The 16,349-nt window shown below is 45.5% G+C and overlaps 1 protein-coding gene across 5 annotated transcripts in view; it reads right to left on the bottom strand.

The window, feature by feature from the left end:
* Positions 1-15,424, bottom strand: part of dachd (dachshund d) — a 135,188-nt gene extending 119,764 nt beyond the window's left edge. For all 5 annotated transcript variants that reach the window (XM_061841664.1, XM_061841668.1, XM_061841665.1 and 2 more), the window contains exon 1: positions 14,770-15,424. In XM_061841664.1, the coding sequence (XP_061697648.1) occupies positions 14,770-15,395 (626 nt within the window). In that variant the 5' untranslated portion in view covers positions 15,396-15,424. The remainder of the gene's footprint in view (positions 1-14,769) is intronic.
* Positions 15,425-16,349: the final 925 nt, after the last annotated feature.

Raw genomic sequence — 16,349 nt, 5'->3', positions numbered from 1 at the left:
AAATTTCACAAATGAAAAAGTAACAGAAATAATGAAAATTTGACAATAATAATAATGAAAAGCTGTTTTTTTTTTGAGTAAATATTAGTTACGGTAAAAATTACATCATGTTTGTTATTTTCATGAGAATTTTTTTAAAACTTTCAAAATTGTCATGAAGTTTGCCATTAGACATTACTATCACTATCTGATAAAATTCCACCAAAAATGTATTGTAAGAGATGAGCGATATGATATATCAGAATATTAATCTTTTCCCTACCTGTAATTTTCAACACATTACTACACCTGCTCTATGTACTGTAATGTACAAAGAGAAAAAATGGAATCTTTTCATAAAATAGAGTATTTTCCCACCACAACTTCAATTATAGATTTTTTTTTTTTTTCCTTTCTATTGAAATTTCACACCTCTCACTGACAGTAACCTTGGGAGACACTTAAGACCTACTAGGCCGCGAAAAATGTTTTTGATATGCTCGTGTCATTTAATCATCGGCGTTCTCCCACCAAGACCGCGCGGGACAATTTTGCAGGATATTAACTCGCAGGTAAAGCCCGGCTTGTATCATTTGCCGGGCCCAGTCGAGCGGCGTCCCCGGGAGGAACCTCGCCCTCCTCCGCGCTCGTAAGCGATCCGAGCCCGACTGGGCACGGTGCACGGGTAGAACGAGCCGTAAAGGTGATGAAGCCGAGAGGGGACGTCGGATTGAAGTCAAGTCTTTCGTTTGCGATTTGGCCGAGCGAGCAAAAACAAACATTCGATAACGGACGACAACAGCAGAAGAAGAGCATCAAAATTCAAATTGAAATTGGACCGAATGGCCTTGATTTACTGCAGGGAAAATTCAGGATCAATTCGTTGGTCCCTCAAACGTGACAATGATTTGTGAGGATGGACTCCAGTTCAGATTCTCATAACTGCCATCGTGTTGCTCTTTTGTCAACAGAAAACTCCGAAATGGTTCAACTTCAGAAGTTGGAGCACATTTATTTTCTTTTCCTCTGGAAAAAAAAAAAAATCACTTAGTCACGATCCATGTGGAAATATGGCGTTGCTTCGCGGAGTCACAAACGCCCCTTTTCTCAGCGCATCGCGGATGACGTGATGCATTACCCTAAAAAAAGAGTTTCAATATGGAGTCCGTGCGGAGCGTATCCCTCGGACCAAACGTCGCGCACGCACGCGACACAAAGCTCACGAGAGGCCGGCGCTGAGAAAGCCTCGCTAAGAAGTAGGTCAGCCTCTCATAATTGTCAATCATGCAATAAATGTGCGAGCGGCGCAAATGAATAACCGCGTCGGGAATGAGACAAAGCGTATTGGCATGCTATGTCAGCTTGACTCAATTCATCCTGCTTTCCACACAAAAGCGTTCACATGTGAACTCGTCCCTCTCGTTCACACCACCTCGCCGGCCGCAAGCGCGTGAGCCGTTGCGGGGTTAATGTATGTGGACGCCCGGCCTCGGCCCCGGGGCCACTTCATTACCGCGAGCCGCGTTTATTTCCATAGAGGAGAGGCGTCGCGCCGTGTTATTTGCCTCGCCGCTGTGAAGTGAACGCAAAAAAAAAAAAAGTTTCCTTTCTGTGCGCTCGGGGCTTGAAAGCAGCCGCGTGGACGCCACTTACTGATTCGTCGGAGATGAGATGCACTTAAAAATCGTGGCAAATGTGTTGGAACACATGGGCATTACACCTTCAACAAGGGAAGATCGTTGTTCCACGCCAGACTTATCCGAGCGTGCCTTGAACAGGCCTCACATTTTGAAGTGCCGAAAAGTCTTTGCACAAATTGGGAAGCATGAAACCGGAACTCGCAGGAGAAGTAGGGACCAAGCCTCGCCACGAATAGGCAAAAAGTTAAATACAACTGAACTGTTACGAACAAATACAGTCGACAGTATTTATTGCACTTTTATATGATGCAGCTTTTCAACACGCAACACACTTTGTCAATCACGGTTACGCAACAGTAGAAATCTTGGATTCCGACACGACAGTTTAAAAACCCTTAAAAATTCAGATCCAGTGAATACTCGGTTCTCGAACGTCTCCGTTCTCGAACAAATCGGTTCTCAAAGGAAAATTTGGAGATTTTTTTGCTTCTGTTTTCGAATGAAAATCGGTACTCGAACGGCTGCGACGGAACCCGGGAATGACATAACGCGCGCGGCCCGATCAGCTGACCCACGACGCGTGTTGTTATTGTGAATTCGAACGCACCGCGAAAAAACCCGGAAATAACATAACACGCACTTCCTGATCAGCTGACCCACGACGCGTTTTGTTACCGTCAATTCGAACGCACCGCGAAGAAACCCGGAAATAACACAACGCGTGCGGCGTGGGAAATATCGATTCGGTTTTCGAACAAATCGCTTCTCGAACCGCCTTCTGGAACGGATTGTGGTCGAGAACCGAGGCATGAGCAAAATCAGAATCGGAATCCACTTTCGATGTTGTCATTTTAAGGTCACGTTGTTCCCTTTTGTTGTCGCTTTAACCGGAAAATCCAGCCGACATTTTGCTGCAGTCGTCCGCAGGGTCGTCGTCCCGGTCGCTCCCCGACACCCGCGAGGGTTACGAGTCGGCTATCAATAACTTCGGGTCGAGGCATTTTCATCCAACACTGCCACTCCTGGCTTCCGCCACCCCGCGTCTCGCGTCTTCTGTCCGGCCGGATTAACCGTGGGAGTGGTTTTATTGGCCGCCCCCGCTCTTGTTTGTCCCGCCGGCCGACTCAAATGTCAGCATCTGCCTGACGTTTCGTCAAAATCGCCCGGGCCGCCCATTTGCTGCGCCACCTGGCTATTATTGCCTTCCTCTTAAAGAGTGACAGGCGGCGTCCTCGTAGACGGACGGGCAAGCGCCCGGACCGGACGTGCGGTCGAGTCGACGGGATCGCCGGGGGCGGACCTCTGTGAGCCCAACGTGCTTCGATGCGACGGCCGTCGGCCGCTGCAACATGTGACTGCAAATATGGAGACGCGACCACACGGATTTTTAATTCACATTAGTTACTGTAGAGTTAAGCTGGTCATGCTACGGTCCAGAATAGTAAAAATAGTTTTAGAAAGGCATCTCTCACGTTCTTCCAAAGTTCATCATTCAAGTGTAAGGTGCAAAATTTTCTGCGTTTTTTTTTTTTTTTTATGGTGGTGGTGGGGGGGGGGGTTACGGCATACAGGAATTTAAGCGTTTTTGTAGTATTACATTGGCGGGCAGCACTGAAGTCTCATGGAAGACATGCAGAGCTATTAAGAGCAAAAAAACGAGGGAAAGAAGGTACCCAACTAACCACCCCAGCAGTTCTCGTTCCCACACAGCAAAGAGAAAATATGCCCGACATGTGAATATTGTGGAATGCTGTTGTCATGTTGTACTGTAAATTCGTGTACCGTAAGTTCTCATGTTTAATGCATACCTTTGTATAATACGAACCCCTAAAGTTGATCTCAAAATTCTGGAAGACCCTTCTACCCATGTATAATGCATTTTTACAATGCATCGTTTTAGTTCTACCCATGTGATTAGAACATGACATAGTAGTATTTTGCAAGATTTTTCAAATAATTATTTTGGAGTTAAGCACTTTATTTGAACGCGTAACACTTTTTTTTTCCCACCTAGTTGTTGTTCTTTTGAAATTCCAGCCCTGCTTTTATTAAGTAGATGAGAAAACACAGTTGTGCTCAATCGTTGATTATACATGTGCAGAATTTGTAAAATGGGAACAATTATTGAAAGAAAAGATGAAGGGCCTGACGAAACACACTTTGGTTTGATTTTAATAGGATTCAAATTGAACTATGGAGCATTTCAGAATAGCATCATCAAACAAAAAGAAAAACATGAAGAAATGACTGGTGGTTGTTGTTCAGTCGTTTGCCGGATTTTTTTTAAAAATCTGTATTTCCCAAATTCTGCCTGGGTGTGAGAACTTATACGCACAAATGTACATATTTTGCTGCCATTCTACCCCTGTCGTATTGGACTGAAAGTGTAGGCTCACCTCGTCGAGGCCCTGGCATATTAAAGTGAAAGTGTGCACATTTCTCAGAACCTCTCGGTGGCGCTGGCGTACTGGAATGAACGTGTCCCGCTTTTTCATAAAAGCTCGACGGAGGTACATATTTCTAAAATGTGAACCTTTTTTTTTTCCCCATTTCCCCCCGTACCTATGTATAATCCACACCATTGAGTGTTGATTTTTTTTTTTGTCGGGTCTGTATTATACATGAGATGTTACGATATGTTAAAATAGCGGTAGCGAGTTTTTGAGGGTTACAATTACTGTCGTCGATGGCGTTTGACATTCTAAGTTAGCATTTGGCAAGGGGACTGTCATTAATATTTTGTTTGGTTTGGTCGAGCACTGAGGACTTGATACCGGTCTTGCGTTTTGTCTGTCAGTTCTGCAACTAAACAAAGTGGGAGTGATAAATCAAGGATCATGAAGCAAGAAGACTTTTCCTTGCCAAGAACCGTGCGAGCGAGACAATGAGAACAGGCGAGTTTACTTTTGAAAGTAACAATTCCGTAACACTGCCGATGTTGGCCCCGACAACAAAAAGGTTCTGGGGGACCTGACCTGATAAATGTGAGTGACAGAATGGGAACGATCTGCCGAGCAACGTCCAAATTTGGAACCACCAGTCAGCCAGCTTGATCTGACCCACAAACGCAATTACAATAACGCACCTCTCGATCAATCCGTTTGATCAAACCACCTGAAAAGCCAAACGTCCCGAATGCGCTGCGATGACCTAAATTCGGTCCACATTCCAAAGTTATTCCCCTCCGAGCTTTGAATACCGTGGTTGCACTTTTCATTAAAAGGCGAAACAGTACAACGGCTGTGTTGGAAATCAAAGCGAGGCCTCATCTGCTGACTCAACTCGGCAATGTGAGATTTAATCCAACAACACACACACGGCGAGCGCATTGAGCGCTTGTCTGGTTCTGACTTCCCGTCAAACAGAGTTAAGGTCATTTTTCTTTGGTTGGTCATCACAAGGTATTGACTGAGGGGCAAAAGCTTTTGAAGCGGCGTGACGAATGAGTCGCTGGTCTCCAGTGTCATCAGCTTGGGGGACTTTTCGCAGCTCGCGCCAGGTAAAGATTAGATAACAATCGCCTCTTTTTTTTTTTTTCCCCTTTCTTCTTCTCCTTCTTCTCAACGCTCTTCAACTGTGCGAGAAGGAAAAGTGTGTCGCAACGGAACCCCACGGATATTTTACCAAACCATAGCGTCGTCGGTGACTCCGTGAATAGATTCGCTTTTCGCGCTCCCGACAAGCTGAAGTGACGCCGCGACTGCCCGGCAAACGGGCTCCTTTGAGGCCGTTTTACGCCGTGAAAACACAAAATTGTTTCGTCGGCGACGGGCCCGGGAGCATTGACAATAAAAAGGGGAATTCCGTCTGAAATTCATCATTCATTTCGAAAATCGTAAAACGTCGAGAGGCCACGGTATAATTGGAAAAATTCATTCAATTGCTTCATGACGCCGGACGAACTGGATTGATTTTAAAAAGTGTATCTTTTCCATTGTTATCTGGAAAGCAACAAAAAGTACTTGAACGCTTTCTGCATAATCAAACGTCAATCCATCGATGATTTTGAGCATATATATTTCTGGTATGAAGGAGCAAAGGCTCTTTTCGGAGGATTCTTGCTGCCATAAACCTGACGTTCGCAAAGCCGAGCTGCTTGTTTGGAGTCGAGCGCTGAAGACAGAGAAACTCTTGAGGAACGTCGTCGGCATGTTTACGCAGGAGAAGAAGATTCGTCCCCGATAGCCGCCGTCAAAGAGGAAGAAGGAAAAAAACAAAAAAAACAAAACACAAGCAGAGGAAAATTTGTGGAATCCCATGCGAGATGGCCTCCCCGCTGGATTCCTTTTCCTGTCAGCTCAGACGAGAAATGAAGCCGGGGAAAATTAACTCCTGATACGGCCACGCCGAATTAGACAGAGGAGAGGAAGAGGAGAGGAAGGGGGGAGGAAGGGGGGAGAGTGTGAGAGCAAACGAGACACTTTTTAAGGATTCCATCCTTGTCATTTTCAATTTTCTGCTCTTTTGGACATGCTTGTATTCCGACTCCCCAACATCTCCTCGCCGTATCAATCCTAATTAGACAATCTGGGCCCCGCCAAGGATGGGGAAGCGGCTTATTTGCATAATTTAATCATAAATACTCAGTGATACATATTTCCAAATGCATTTGTACAATTATCTTTTCATCCTTGGGGCAAAAGAAGCATTAATATGATTAGGCAATACTTCTCTAAAAAAGGAAAATACTCGCTTTTTTTTTTTTTGTTTAACTCCAGCTTTAGGCTATATGAAAAATTAATTAATTTCACAGGAAAATCAATTTCTCTACGTGACCATATTAGACGGTGGCGACCCAGGGCCCCGCGTTGTTCTTGCCTTTCGCGCAATCAGGAAATTTCATCTTCAAACTCCAACTTGTCAGGAACATTTAGCGTCCTCGCGCGCCACGCTGGCTAAACGCGGCACGTCGTCACGCCGTTGGGGGGGGGGGGGGGGTCGACGTGAAAACCCGCAGCTGTTGCTCAAAGTTAGCACCTGAAAAGGTCATACGTTACGTGACCTTCATAAAAAAAAAAAAAAATGTAAAAAGAGAAATGGGTGCCTTTTTCATGAAAATATCTGCTCTTATCTATCCTGCAAATATACTCGGGAATATTAGAGATACACTAAAATTAAAAAATCTAAAAAACATTGAACGTAAGTCATGAAGTGGTGCAAATCAAGTTAGAATGTTACGACTTTTATGAGCTTTATGTGATGAAACAAATTGCTAATATTAGTATCTATTTTTCATCTTCTGTACCAGCCTGGTGAAAAAAAAATAAAGTAGTTTTTAAAAATCCCACTCAATGAATGACATCTTATTGTGACTAAAAGAAGAATAAGTCATAACATTGAGAGAAAAAAAATTAATTTCGAATGATATAAAGACGAGAATGTCAAAACATTTTCAGGAGCAATATAAGTACAAGTCATGATATCACAAGGCTAAAGTCATAATATTACGGGAATAAAGTTGTCATAATAGTAGAATTTGAAATACAGGTTGAAAACTCTTTTTTTTTTTTAGAATTTATCCACTTTTGGATCATATTACTTGCACTGTATGCGGTTTTAATTGTCTTTTTTTTTTAAATATTTTGTTTGTCATTTTTATTGTTTTTATGCCGTTTTAAAAGTTTTATCGCTTTGTTTTCAAATGCCTTTAATTGTGTGAAGCACATTGAGTTACCTTGTGTATGAAATGCGCTATATTAATAAATTTGCTTTGCTTTGCTTTTGCTTTAGAAAAAAGTCTTGGGAAAAGCTGTGATTGACTGGCAACCGATCCTTGTGGTACGCCGCCAAAACCCGACTGCCATCGGATGCAGTGAGCAGGATAGAAAATGCATGAAGGGATATTTTGGGAATAAAGATGTAAAAAACAGACAGTCAAAAGAAAAGAGGCAAACAACTACGAGAAAAAAATTGTAATATTACAAGAGCTTCATAGCGTTAAAAAGAGAAAATGTAGAAATATGCAAGTCAACTTGAAGGTATATTTTGGGAGATGATATAATAAGGCAATACAGTTCCAATTGTACATGAACAAAGTCAAATGTTTTCAAGAAAAAGATGAAAAGGGAATCGTCGTCATTTCCCAGACGTTTTTTTTCTTCCCCCCCGTATGACTTAATTCGCAAAGTATCTTTTTCCTTCCAGCGTGCTCCGAAGAACACTCTGGGAACAAATGAATAAGAGCGAGCGCTAAAGCGGGCAAATGAAGCAAACGTGCGTCTTAGCCATGCAAATCGCCTCCAAAGCCACAAACGTCGTTAAGACGGACGGCGGGGCCAGCAAAAGCCTCTCCTAACAAGTCAAAGCCGCTGCGTCTTCGCTCCAGACAATGGCGGCCTTTTCGCGCCGATGTTTTTGCGCTTGTTCCGACTGGATGGATGTCAAGTTAATAAAGCCCTTCTGATTTTTCAAGGAGACTATTTGCAAGGGGATAGTGGGGGGGTGGGGGGGGGGGCGCACCTTGCCGCCATCTGCCACCTGCACAGTTGACTTGAGCACATGTACTGTACCTAATCAAATTTAGCAGAGCTCCACTGAAGGATTAAGCAAAAATAAATACACCGACACTCCTTTGCAAAATATAGAAACTAAAAATGAGGCACAATTTGTCTTGTCAAGGAAGTGCTTGAATAGATTTGGATTGTAAACGGCTTCACGTAGCATTATCTCAACCCCCCCCCCCCCCCCCCCGCCATCACCCCACCCCCATCTAATCAGGCATCTGTCACTCTTGTTTTTTGAAGTTATTATCGCCTGGCTCCCTCTTGGATGCGGTTGCCGGGTGACGGCGCCGCATCTCGGCACCCGCTCCGGCGGGCTGCGAGCATTTTGAACGCAATCCAGAAATCTCCCCCGAGTACCTGTAAACACGTCGCCGCCCTTGTAAGAAAACAAATATATTAGAAGAGAGCTTGATGCCGGCGGAGGAGAAGAGAGGGGGGGGGGGGTGCCGGTAGTTGGTGGGAAAGGGGGACTGGCACCCTCGGTGGCAGAGCGCAAAACAAAACAATTACCGTCATTTCCAGATGTGTGTGTGTGTTTTGTCTTAAACACACATAAAAAAAAGTGCAGAAAACGAGCGAGGGTGACGTTGACCCCCCCCTCCTCGACCCCCCAACGAGCTACCAGGCAAGAAGTGACGATGATATCCGTTTGTTTCAAAGACAGTATGGATGAGTTATGCAGGGAAAAAAAAAAAAAAAAAAAAACAACTGACAAAAAAAAAATATTCCACAAATATGATACATCATAATTTGTCTATTATTCGAATGTGGTGATTTGCGTCTGGTTGAGCGACAGAAAAATGTTCGCAAACAAACTCTACAAAATAAGGTTGGAACATGTCATTTCCATACGTTTGTCATTTTGAATACCCCAAAAATGACGACTGTTATGGTAAATTTGTAACGTGAGTAAAAAAAAAAAAAAATGACAGCAGAGGTCAACGATCCCAATGACCTTTGCCCTTGTGAAAAAAAGAGTGACGAAAGTGCACTTGAGAATGCGTCATTTGATATATTTGATCAGGGGTCAGCGACGTGCTGCCCGGGGGGCACCGGGTTGCCCCCCCAGGACCACGCGAGTCCCCTGTGGGAGCCCACCCGTGATTTCCCACAGGTGATTGTTGCAAAACATCAACACTTCCATAAATGATTATCAATGCACGTCGTTGATAATTAGTGATAGAAACGATTTACACTCCATAGTCACCGTCTACACATAAATGTATCGCATTAATAACTACTAAAAACATCGGGGTAAAGATCATTTGAGCACATTTGTAATTTTTCAAGTGTGTATCAGGAAGTACTCGGGAAGTTTATGTTTCAAAAAGTTCACTGACCACCAAAAAGTTGAATGTCACGGGGAGGAGGAAGGGGGAAAATTTTGTGAAACAAGAAAAAAATATACATAAAAAAAGGACACATTATTTTTTTTTTTTTTTAAGAATAAAACTGTAGAATTAGAATGGTCAAAATACGATGACAAACCCTTAACAGTAAGAGAATATCACAATATTATTGCCCAATAGTTATGCATCATTATTATTATTATTATTATTATCATGTGAGAAAAAAAATGGTAAGGTTTTAATAAAATCAGAAATTTTCAAGATAAGCTCATAGGAACCAATATGAGAATGTTATAATTTCTTTTCAAATAAAGTTGGAGTATTAGTAGAAATAAGTAGTAGTAGAAGTAGAAGTTGCTGGGGAAAAAAGGGTAAAATTATGATGCACTTGTAATACTGCAAGAATAAATTGGTAACATCACAAGACTAAAATCCATAATGTTCAAAGAAAAAGAAAAAATGGTAACATTACAAGAATTACAAGAATAGGGTTATAAAAGTGTAATTATAAGGTTCTAGCTTTTTTGGTTTTGTGAATAAAAGTCTCGAGAGGACGGATGAGAGCTCCTGAGAGAAAAAGAAAAAAAATGTATTTGAAGGGTGGCGCGACGTTCGAGGTGAGCGAGGCGGGCCGACCGGCGTCGATTAACTGCCGCACGGCTGCGCCCCGCCGTCGTGTTGTCGCTCTCCGCGACGGCGCGCCGACGAGAGATATGCGATATCGTTTGGCCCGCCGAACGGCTCGCCGCCGCCCCCGTTATAAGAACCTTCCACGGAGTTCAAGTGTCACACGGCAATAAGAACCTTTTCCGTCCCACCGCGGGGGAAATGAAAAGGAAAACAAGTAGCGGGCACGGTGGGGCTCCGGGAGGGACGCTCGGAATGGAAGGGAGATTATCTGTGTGTGTGTGTGTGTGTGTGTGTGTGTGTGTGTGTGTGTGTGTGGTAGGGAAAGGAACAGCGGGCGCGAGAGACCCCTTAAGAAAATGAAAGGCTCAACGCTGATGATATTCCTGAAGATAAATAAGCATTACAAAGTGGAAAAAGAAGAAAGAAAGAAAGAAAGAAAGAGAAAAAAAACAACAACTTGATGGACCTCCAACCGAGGCCGAAGAACCCCAAATCTGGAACCAGCATGGAAGCATTAACGCCAACTTTAGTTGCTCATTTATTTCATTTAGTAGCCGTGAGCCTTTAATCACTCAACTTCAGATGGAACTAGGCAGCCTTTTCTTTTTCATATCACTACGTTCTTTCATAACGTGCAGTCGTTCAATGTTTTGTTCAAACTTTCTTTATCTTTGACATCAGCTTTACAGATACCACGTCAGCTCCGCGGAGAATGTATGATACGGGCAGGTGTGTAGACCGCCACCTGGTGGTAACAGTCATAGTGAACGTAAGCAAGCAGTGCCACCTTGAATTTGTTAGTCTCGGTGTGGAAGCAATTAGGGGGATGATATATTTACTGAGAAGGCCAAATACAACATACAGGATATAGTATTCCACATTAATATTTAACTGGGTTTTTTTTTTCCAGCTTTACAGATACCACGTCGAGAGTGCAGTTCGTATGTGTTGTGGTACCTCTACTCAAGAATATCTCTAGAAATGAGGAAAAAAAAAAAAAAAAAAAAACTCAGGTTCCAAAATATTGTCTCTATTTAAAAAGGAAAATTCAGGATACAAAAGGACGAAAATGGGCGCTGGATTCACAGCCCGCAAATTCCAGCAAATGTAAACATCCTGCATGTGAATGGAGCTGCTCTCCAATTGGCTATCGCCGTCACAAGCTAGTACACATTGGAGAAGTAAAACTTCTTTGTGGGTTTTTTGTTTGTGCTTTTTGCAAGTTTCGTCATCTTTCTTCGCCGTAATGAAGTTGTGCGCGTACGTCCATTCGTACGTATGTTTTCTCTCGGCTAGCAAACGTTTGGCTCCTCCTCCGTCCCCCACGTTGCCTTTTGCTTGTCACTCAGCCTTCCTCTCGCATAGTCGACCAACGCCAAACGCAATGAACATCATTTCCATGACTTTTTTTACATTATGTACTTTGAATGCTTATTTTTTGGCGGGGGCTTGGAACGTATTAGGCTATTTCCATGCAAAAAGCGCTTCGACTTGCAAATAATTCACATTACAAAACAAATTAATTTCCCAAGTAGAGGCACGACTGTAGTTTGGAATGGACTAATTCTCGAACATTGTGTTTGTGTGATGTTTATGTCTGACTGAAACATGTACAAGAATTCAGTGTTAAATACTCACCGATACCGATACCAGACAAGTTTTTCTTTCGGCTTGTCCCGTTAGGGGTCGCCACAGCGCGTCATCTCATATGAACGCTCATATTTGTTTGGCACAGTTTTAACGCCGGATGCCCTTCCTGACGCGACCCCCCCTTGGGGAATGGAGACCCCAGTGAGATACGAACTCACGACCCCTGACCCCTAACCCCTGAGCTATTAGGCCTCTGTATAATTTCAACCAACACAATGACAGATAATTGATTGTGAACCAAAAACCCGTCAAAGCGCTGCCATCCATCGGCAAGTGCTGAAGAGGAGGACTTGATTTCAGAGCCTTCGCAAATACCCAAGAACTTGAAATAAGGCCGGTAGCGGGACTTTCCCGTCCCTACATTCAGCTTTACAGATGTCACCCCTTTGGTTGAGGTAATGATCCTGATTCTGATGACGTTTAGACAATTTACAGCCAATGATTTTTCGGTCCCAGGGTGAACTGAGATCTATTTGTGGTGTGGCATTTATTTACAGGATTCATTATTAACAAATTGTGGGACGGCGTTGAATAATAGAGGAGGGCGTGCGGTAGCTTGATTTTCTCGCCTAAATTCATCCCTGCTGATTGCGTAACAGAAACCGACAAAGTGACATCCAAGTCCAGCCACTCGGCTTTTTTTTTTGTTTGTTTTTTTACAGAAAGTTTCTTTTGGTTTGAGCGGACAGCGAGAATATGCTTGGAAATTTACAGCGATTACGGTAAAACTGCCGTTTTATTGTCGGGGCAAGACACGGCTAGAGGACAACTCATTATACTAGATCCATTACTGCATCTATTAATATGATTGGATTTATTATAGGAGCTGGACAGGACGTGCGTTTTTTTTTTTTTTTTTTTTCGACATTTGGAGACGTTCCCAAGAATGTCCCGCGCAAAAAAAAAAAAAAAAAAGCTGGTACAGCCAGTTGTGTAATAAATGTTCATATCGTTTCTAAAATAGGCAACAAGCAGTGCAGCACAATACACAGCAGGGGGGTCGGGGGGAGGGGGGGGGCTTAATAGTCGCATGTGAAATAGTGCAAGGCCATTGTACCCGATACACAAGTATTATTCACCTCATTGAGAAGTAATGGGGGGGGGGCGATGAGACTGTTTCGAGAGGATACTTTTTGATCTGACGGATGAGGGAGAAAGCAGAGATGGGGGGGGGGCGGGGAGGGGAAAGGGGGGGGGGGGGGGAAACCTGTTTGCACAAACTGACCGTCCTGTCAGCGGGACTTCAATCACGCACACAGCAAATAAAATGATTGTAAGCAACAGGAGCCGCCCTTTCGCACGTGATGTAATTCTCCAAATGGGACGAGCGCTCCGACTCGGGGCGGGCAGGCGGGCAGGCGGGCAGGCCTCTTCTTGACTGATTGATTTGGAGCCCAGCACCGACCCGCAGGACCTGGCGGCTTTCACAGACAATTACGGCGCCGTGTCCGCGTGCCCCGTAATGGCTCGCCAACTTTAGCGTCATTAAAGCGGCGCGGGGGCACAGCGTTACCGTTTAACCCCCACCACCAATCCGCCAAAAGCTCACATGCACCAATGCGCGCCGACCCGCGGAGAAGAAGAAGCGTTTACACCATCTCACTAAACAGGAAGTGGATCTTTTGTGCGTGCGCATGTGTCGATGTACCCATTCGCTAATTTCAAATGAGTGTGCGAGGTGAAAAAGTTGGCAACCGACGACCCGGGGGGGGGGGGGGGGGAATCACAGACCGCAAAATAGCTTCGACGGCCTCATTTCAACTCCGAACGATGAGCGCAAAACGTATCCCGCGGGGCTTTCCGCCAAATGTTGACGGCACGCCGTCGCCGACGTGAATCGCGCGCACGACGTAATCTGCAAACGTTGAATGTAAATCCAAATTAAAAGATCACAAAGCCCCCCCCCCCCCCAAAAAAAAAAATGGAATCAATTTATGCTCATAACATACAATAATCCATGTGCCATATATTCCCATGTATCAAATCTGAAAAGCACCCCCCGACTTTGCATTACATATCAAAAATTAAAAAAAAGCAGAAACATATTTCCCCTCAGTGACACAAAGAGCGTGCACGTGTTAATTAATGTGAGTGATTTAAGCCGTCGTTTCAATCTTTTAAGCTGTCTCCAAGTGTTTACGACTATTGCGACACCGCATCATATTTGCATTTCCAGCTCGTCTCCATAGTTACAGCGGGGCGGGGGGGGGCGAGGGGTCAATACGGAATCAATCACAGTGACAGGTGAGACGTCAGGCTGACCCGTGCGTGTGTGCGCGCGCGCGCGTGTGTGAGAGCAACAACAATAATCAACTATTGATGTGGCTTTTAATCATGCCATATTAAAAGATATTGAGGTCCAAAAATATGGCGATTGCTAATATGCTGTGATTTATTAATTCCCGTGCGTGTATGTGTGATTATGTATCTGTGGCGAGCTTTTCTCCAAATGGAGGCTGTTTAATTGAGCCTTGTAAATCTGCCATTTGCAATCATGATTTTGGATTGGACTGGCATTTCATAAAATATATGAATAATATTTGTCTTAGAAATGCATGTGGTTGGAAAAATGTATTTAGCATTATTGAATACACAGATGGAATCGTTGGATAATGACTTCGGGGCAACAGAGTGAAGGTTCAAGTTCCGCTGTGGCCAAATGTCAAAATTTTTTTGGGGGGGGCGCTCGCTGAGGCTGACGAGGTGCCCTCGAGCAAGGCCGAAAACACCTGGCACTGTTTGTATGATTTCTGTGCGTTTTAGTTTTATGATAGGCATGCAACAGAAATCATAAATGGATTTACAATCAGTCTCATAAATTAAATGGAAAGATTTATTTATTTTTTTTTTTCTTGAGACAACTTTTTTTCCACAGAACTTTTTCAGAGGCTCCGCGAAACTCTCAACTTTCAAACACACTTTTGCAAAGCCAAAGCCGAAAGTCGTGCGCGGAGCGCGGCGGACCCCCCCCCGACCCCTCCACCGCCCCCCCCGCCGATCCGAACTTGCGTCTCTCACCTGGCGTTGGTGCAGTCGTTGTAGAGCGTCTCGAAGTCCTTCCTGGAGATGAGCTTGCAGCGGTTGACGCCGGGCTGGATGGCGCCGAGCCCGCGCAGGATTCGGACCTGCTCCACGTTGCACACCACCGGCGTGATCTCCAGCCTCTTGAGCTTGGTGTAGACCGTGTGCAGCCCCCCCACCAGGTGCTTGAGGAACAGGTCGAACGCCTGCGGGAGGCAGATGAGCTCGCAGCCGTCCACGGTGAACGAGGCCACTTTGGCCCCGCGCAGCTCCACCATTTTGCACTCGTTGTTCTGCGGGATGTTCTCCACGGGCGACGGCGTGGAGTACACGGGCTTGCCGGCCGCCGCGATGCCGGCCGGACTGCCGGCGGCCAGCAGCTCCGAGCGGAAGAGCGTCTGCGCGGCTCCGCCGAGCGCGGCCGGCAGCGACGATGAGGAGGAGGACGCCGACGGCGAGGAGGAGGAGGCGGCGGACGGCGGGGACGCGCCGAGGCCACCGCCGCCGCCGCCGCCGGAGATGGCGGCCGGCGCCGGCGCAGGAGGTGGTGGAGGCGGCGGCGGCGGAGCCGGCGGGGGCACTAGGGAAGTCGGCGGGAGGAGAGCAGCCGGGACGGCGGCCATGGTCACCTTACGAGGCTTCGAGGGGAAAGGGGGTGGGTGGGGGGGGCGGCCGGGGGAGGGGGGGGGCGGCCGGGGGAGGGGGGGTGCGTAGAGGGCGGGGGGGTGTCTTCGCTGAAGAGTCGCCCGAGTTCAAAGTCTGCCGGACGGCGCTCGCCGAATTAAAGAATCCACGCGAGTTTTGGGGCGTTTGGAGCTCCTCGCATAAGTTGCGTGAAAGTTGGGACGCCAAAAAAGAAGAAGAGAGGAGGAGGAGGAGAGGAGAGAGAGAGAGAGAGAGAGAGAGAGAGAGTGAGGAGGAGGAGAAAGACGAAGGAGGAGGAGGAGGGCAGGACAATGATCAAAGATAGCAGGAGGAATGACAGCAGCAAAATGAGCTGAAAAGTCAAGCGGAGGCTCGCTCGATCACTTCTTGGGGGTGGCACGCGGGGCAAGACGGGGTGGGCGGAGCTTCCGAGCGCGGGGGACAGCGCAACAACAACAAACAAACAAACAAATCCAGCCACGTTACGCACCAGCGCTCCTATTAGCAATTTTTTTTTTTTTTTTTTTAGAGGTGCATGAAACGCTTCTTTTCCTTTTTTTTTTTTCCCTTTGCAAAGCACCGCAAGTGCAGCGTGCTTCTCCTTTCAAGTCACATTTTTCAAGGTTTGCAACTGAGATCGGCGCCCAATTTAAAAGTTAAAGGCAAAAAAAAAGCCCTCAAGTCAAAATGCACAGCAGGAATTAGACTGCGGTTCAATCGCAGATATTGTGCCCACTCTATACTCAAACTCACGCTAGTACACTCGCACGGACTCCTATTAGGATTCCGTTTTCGAACAAGTGCTCGCTAAATATCCGTTGAGTCCAAAACCACCGGAACCACGAGGCGCTCGACTAAAACCACAGTTACCGCTTTTGTTTTTAATCGCCTGCACCAAGAGACCTGTATTAAAAGTTAGAAGCATTCAATCA

The sequence above is a fragment of the Syngnathoides biaculeatus genome, chromosome 14, assembly GCF_019802595.1.
Source record: "Syngnathoides biaculeatus isolate LvHL_M chromosome 14, ASM1980259v1, whole genome shotgun sequence".
NCBI lineage: Eukaryota > Metazoa > Chordata > Actinopteri > Syngnathiformes > Syngnathidae > Syngnathoides > Syngnathoides biaculeatus.
The sequence above is the reverse complement of the archived record's forward strand: the minus strand, read 5'-3'. Positions and strand labels throughout refer to the sequence as shown.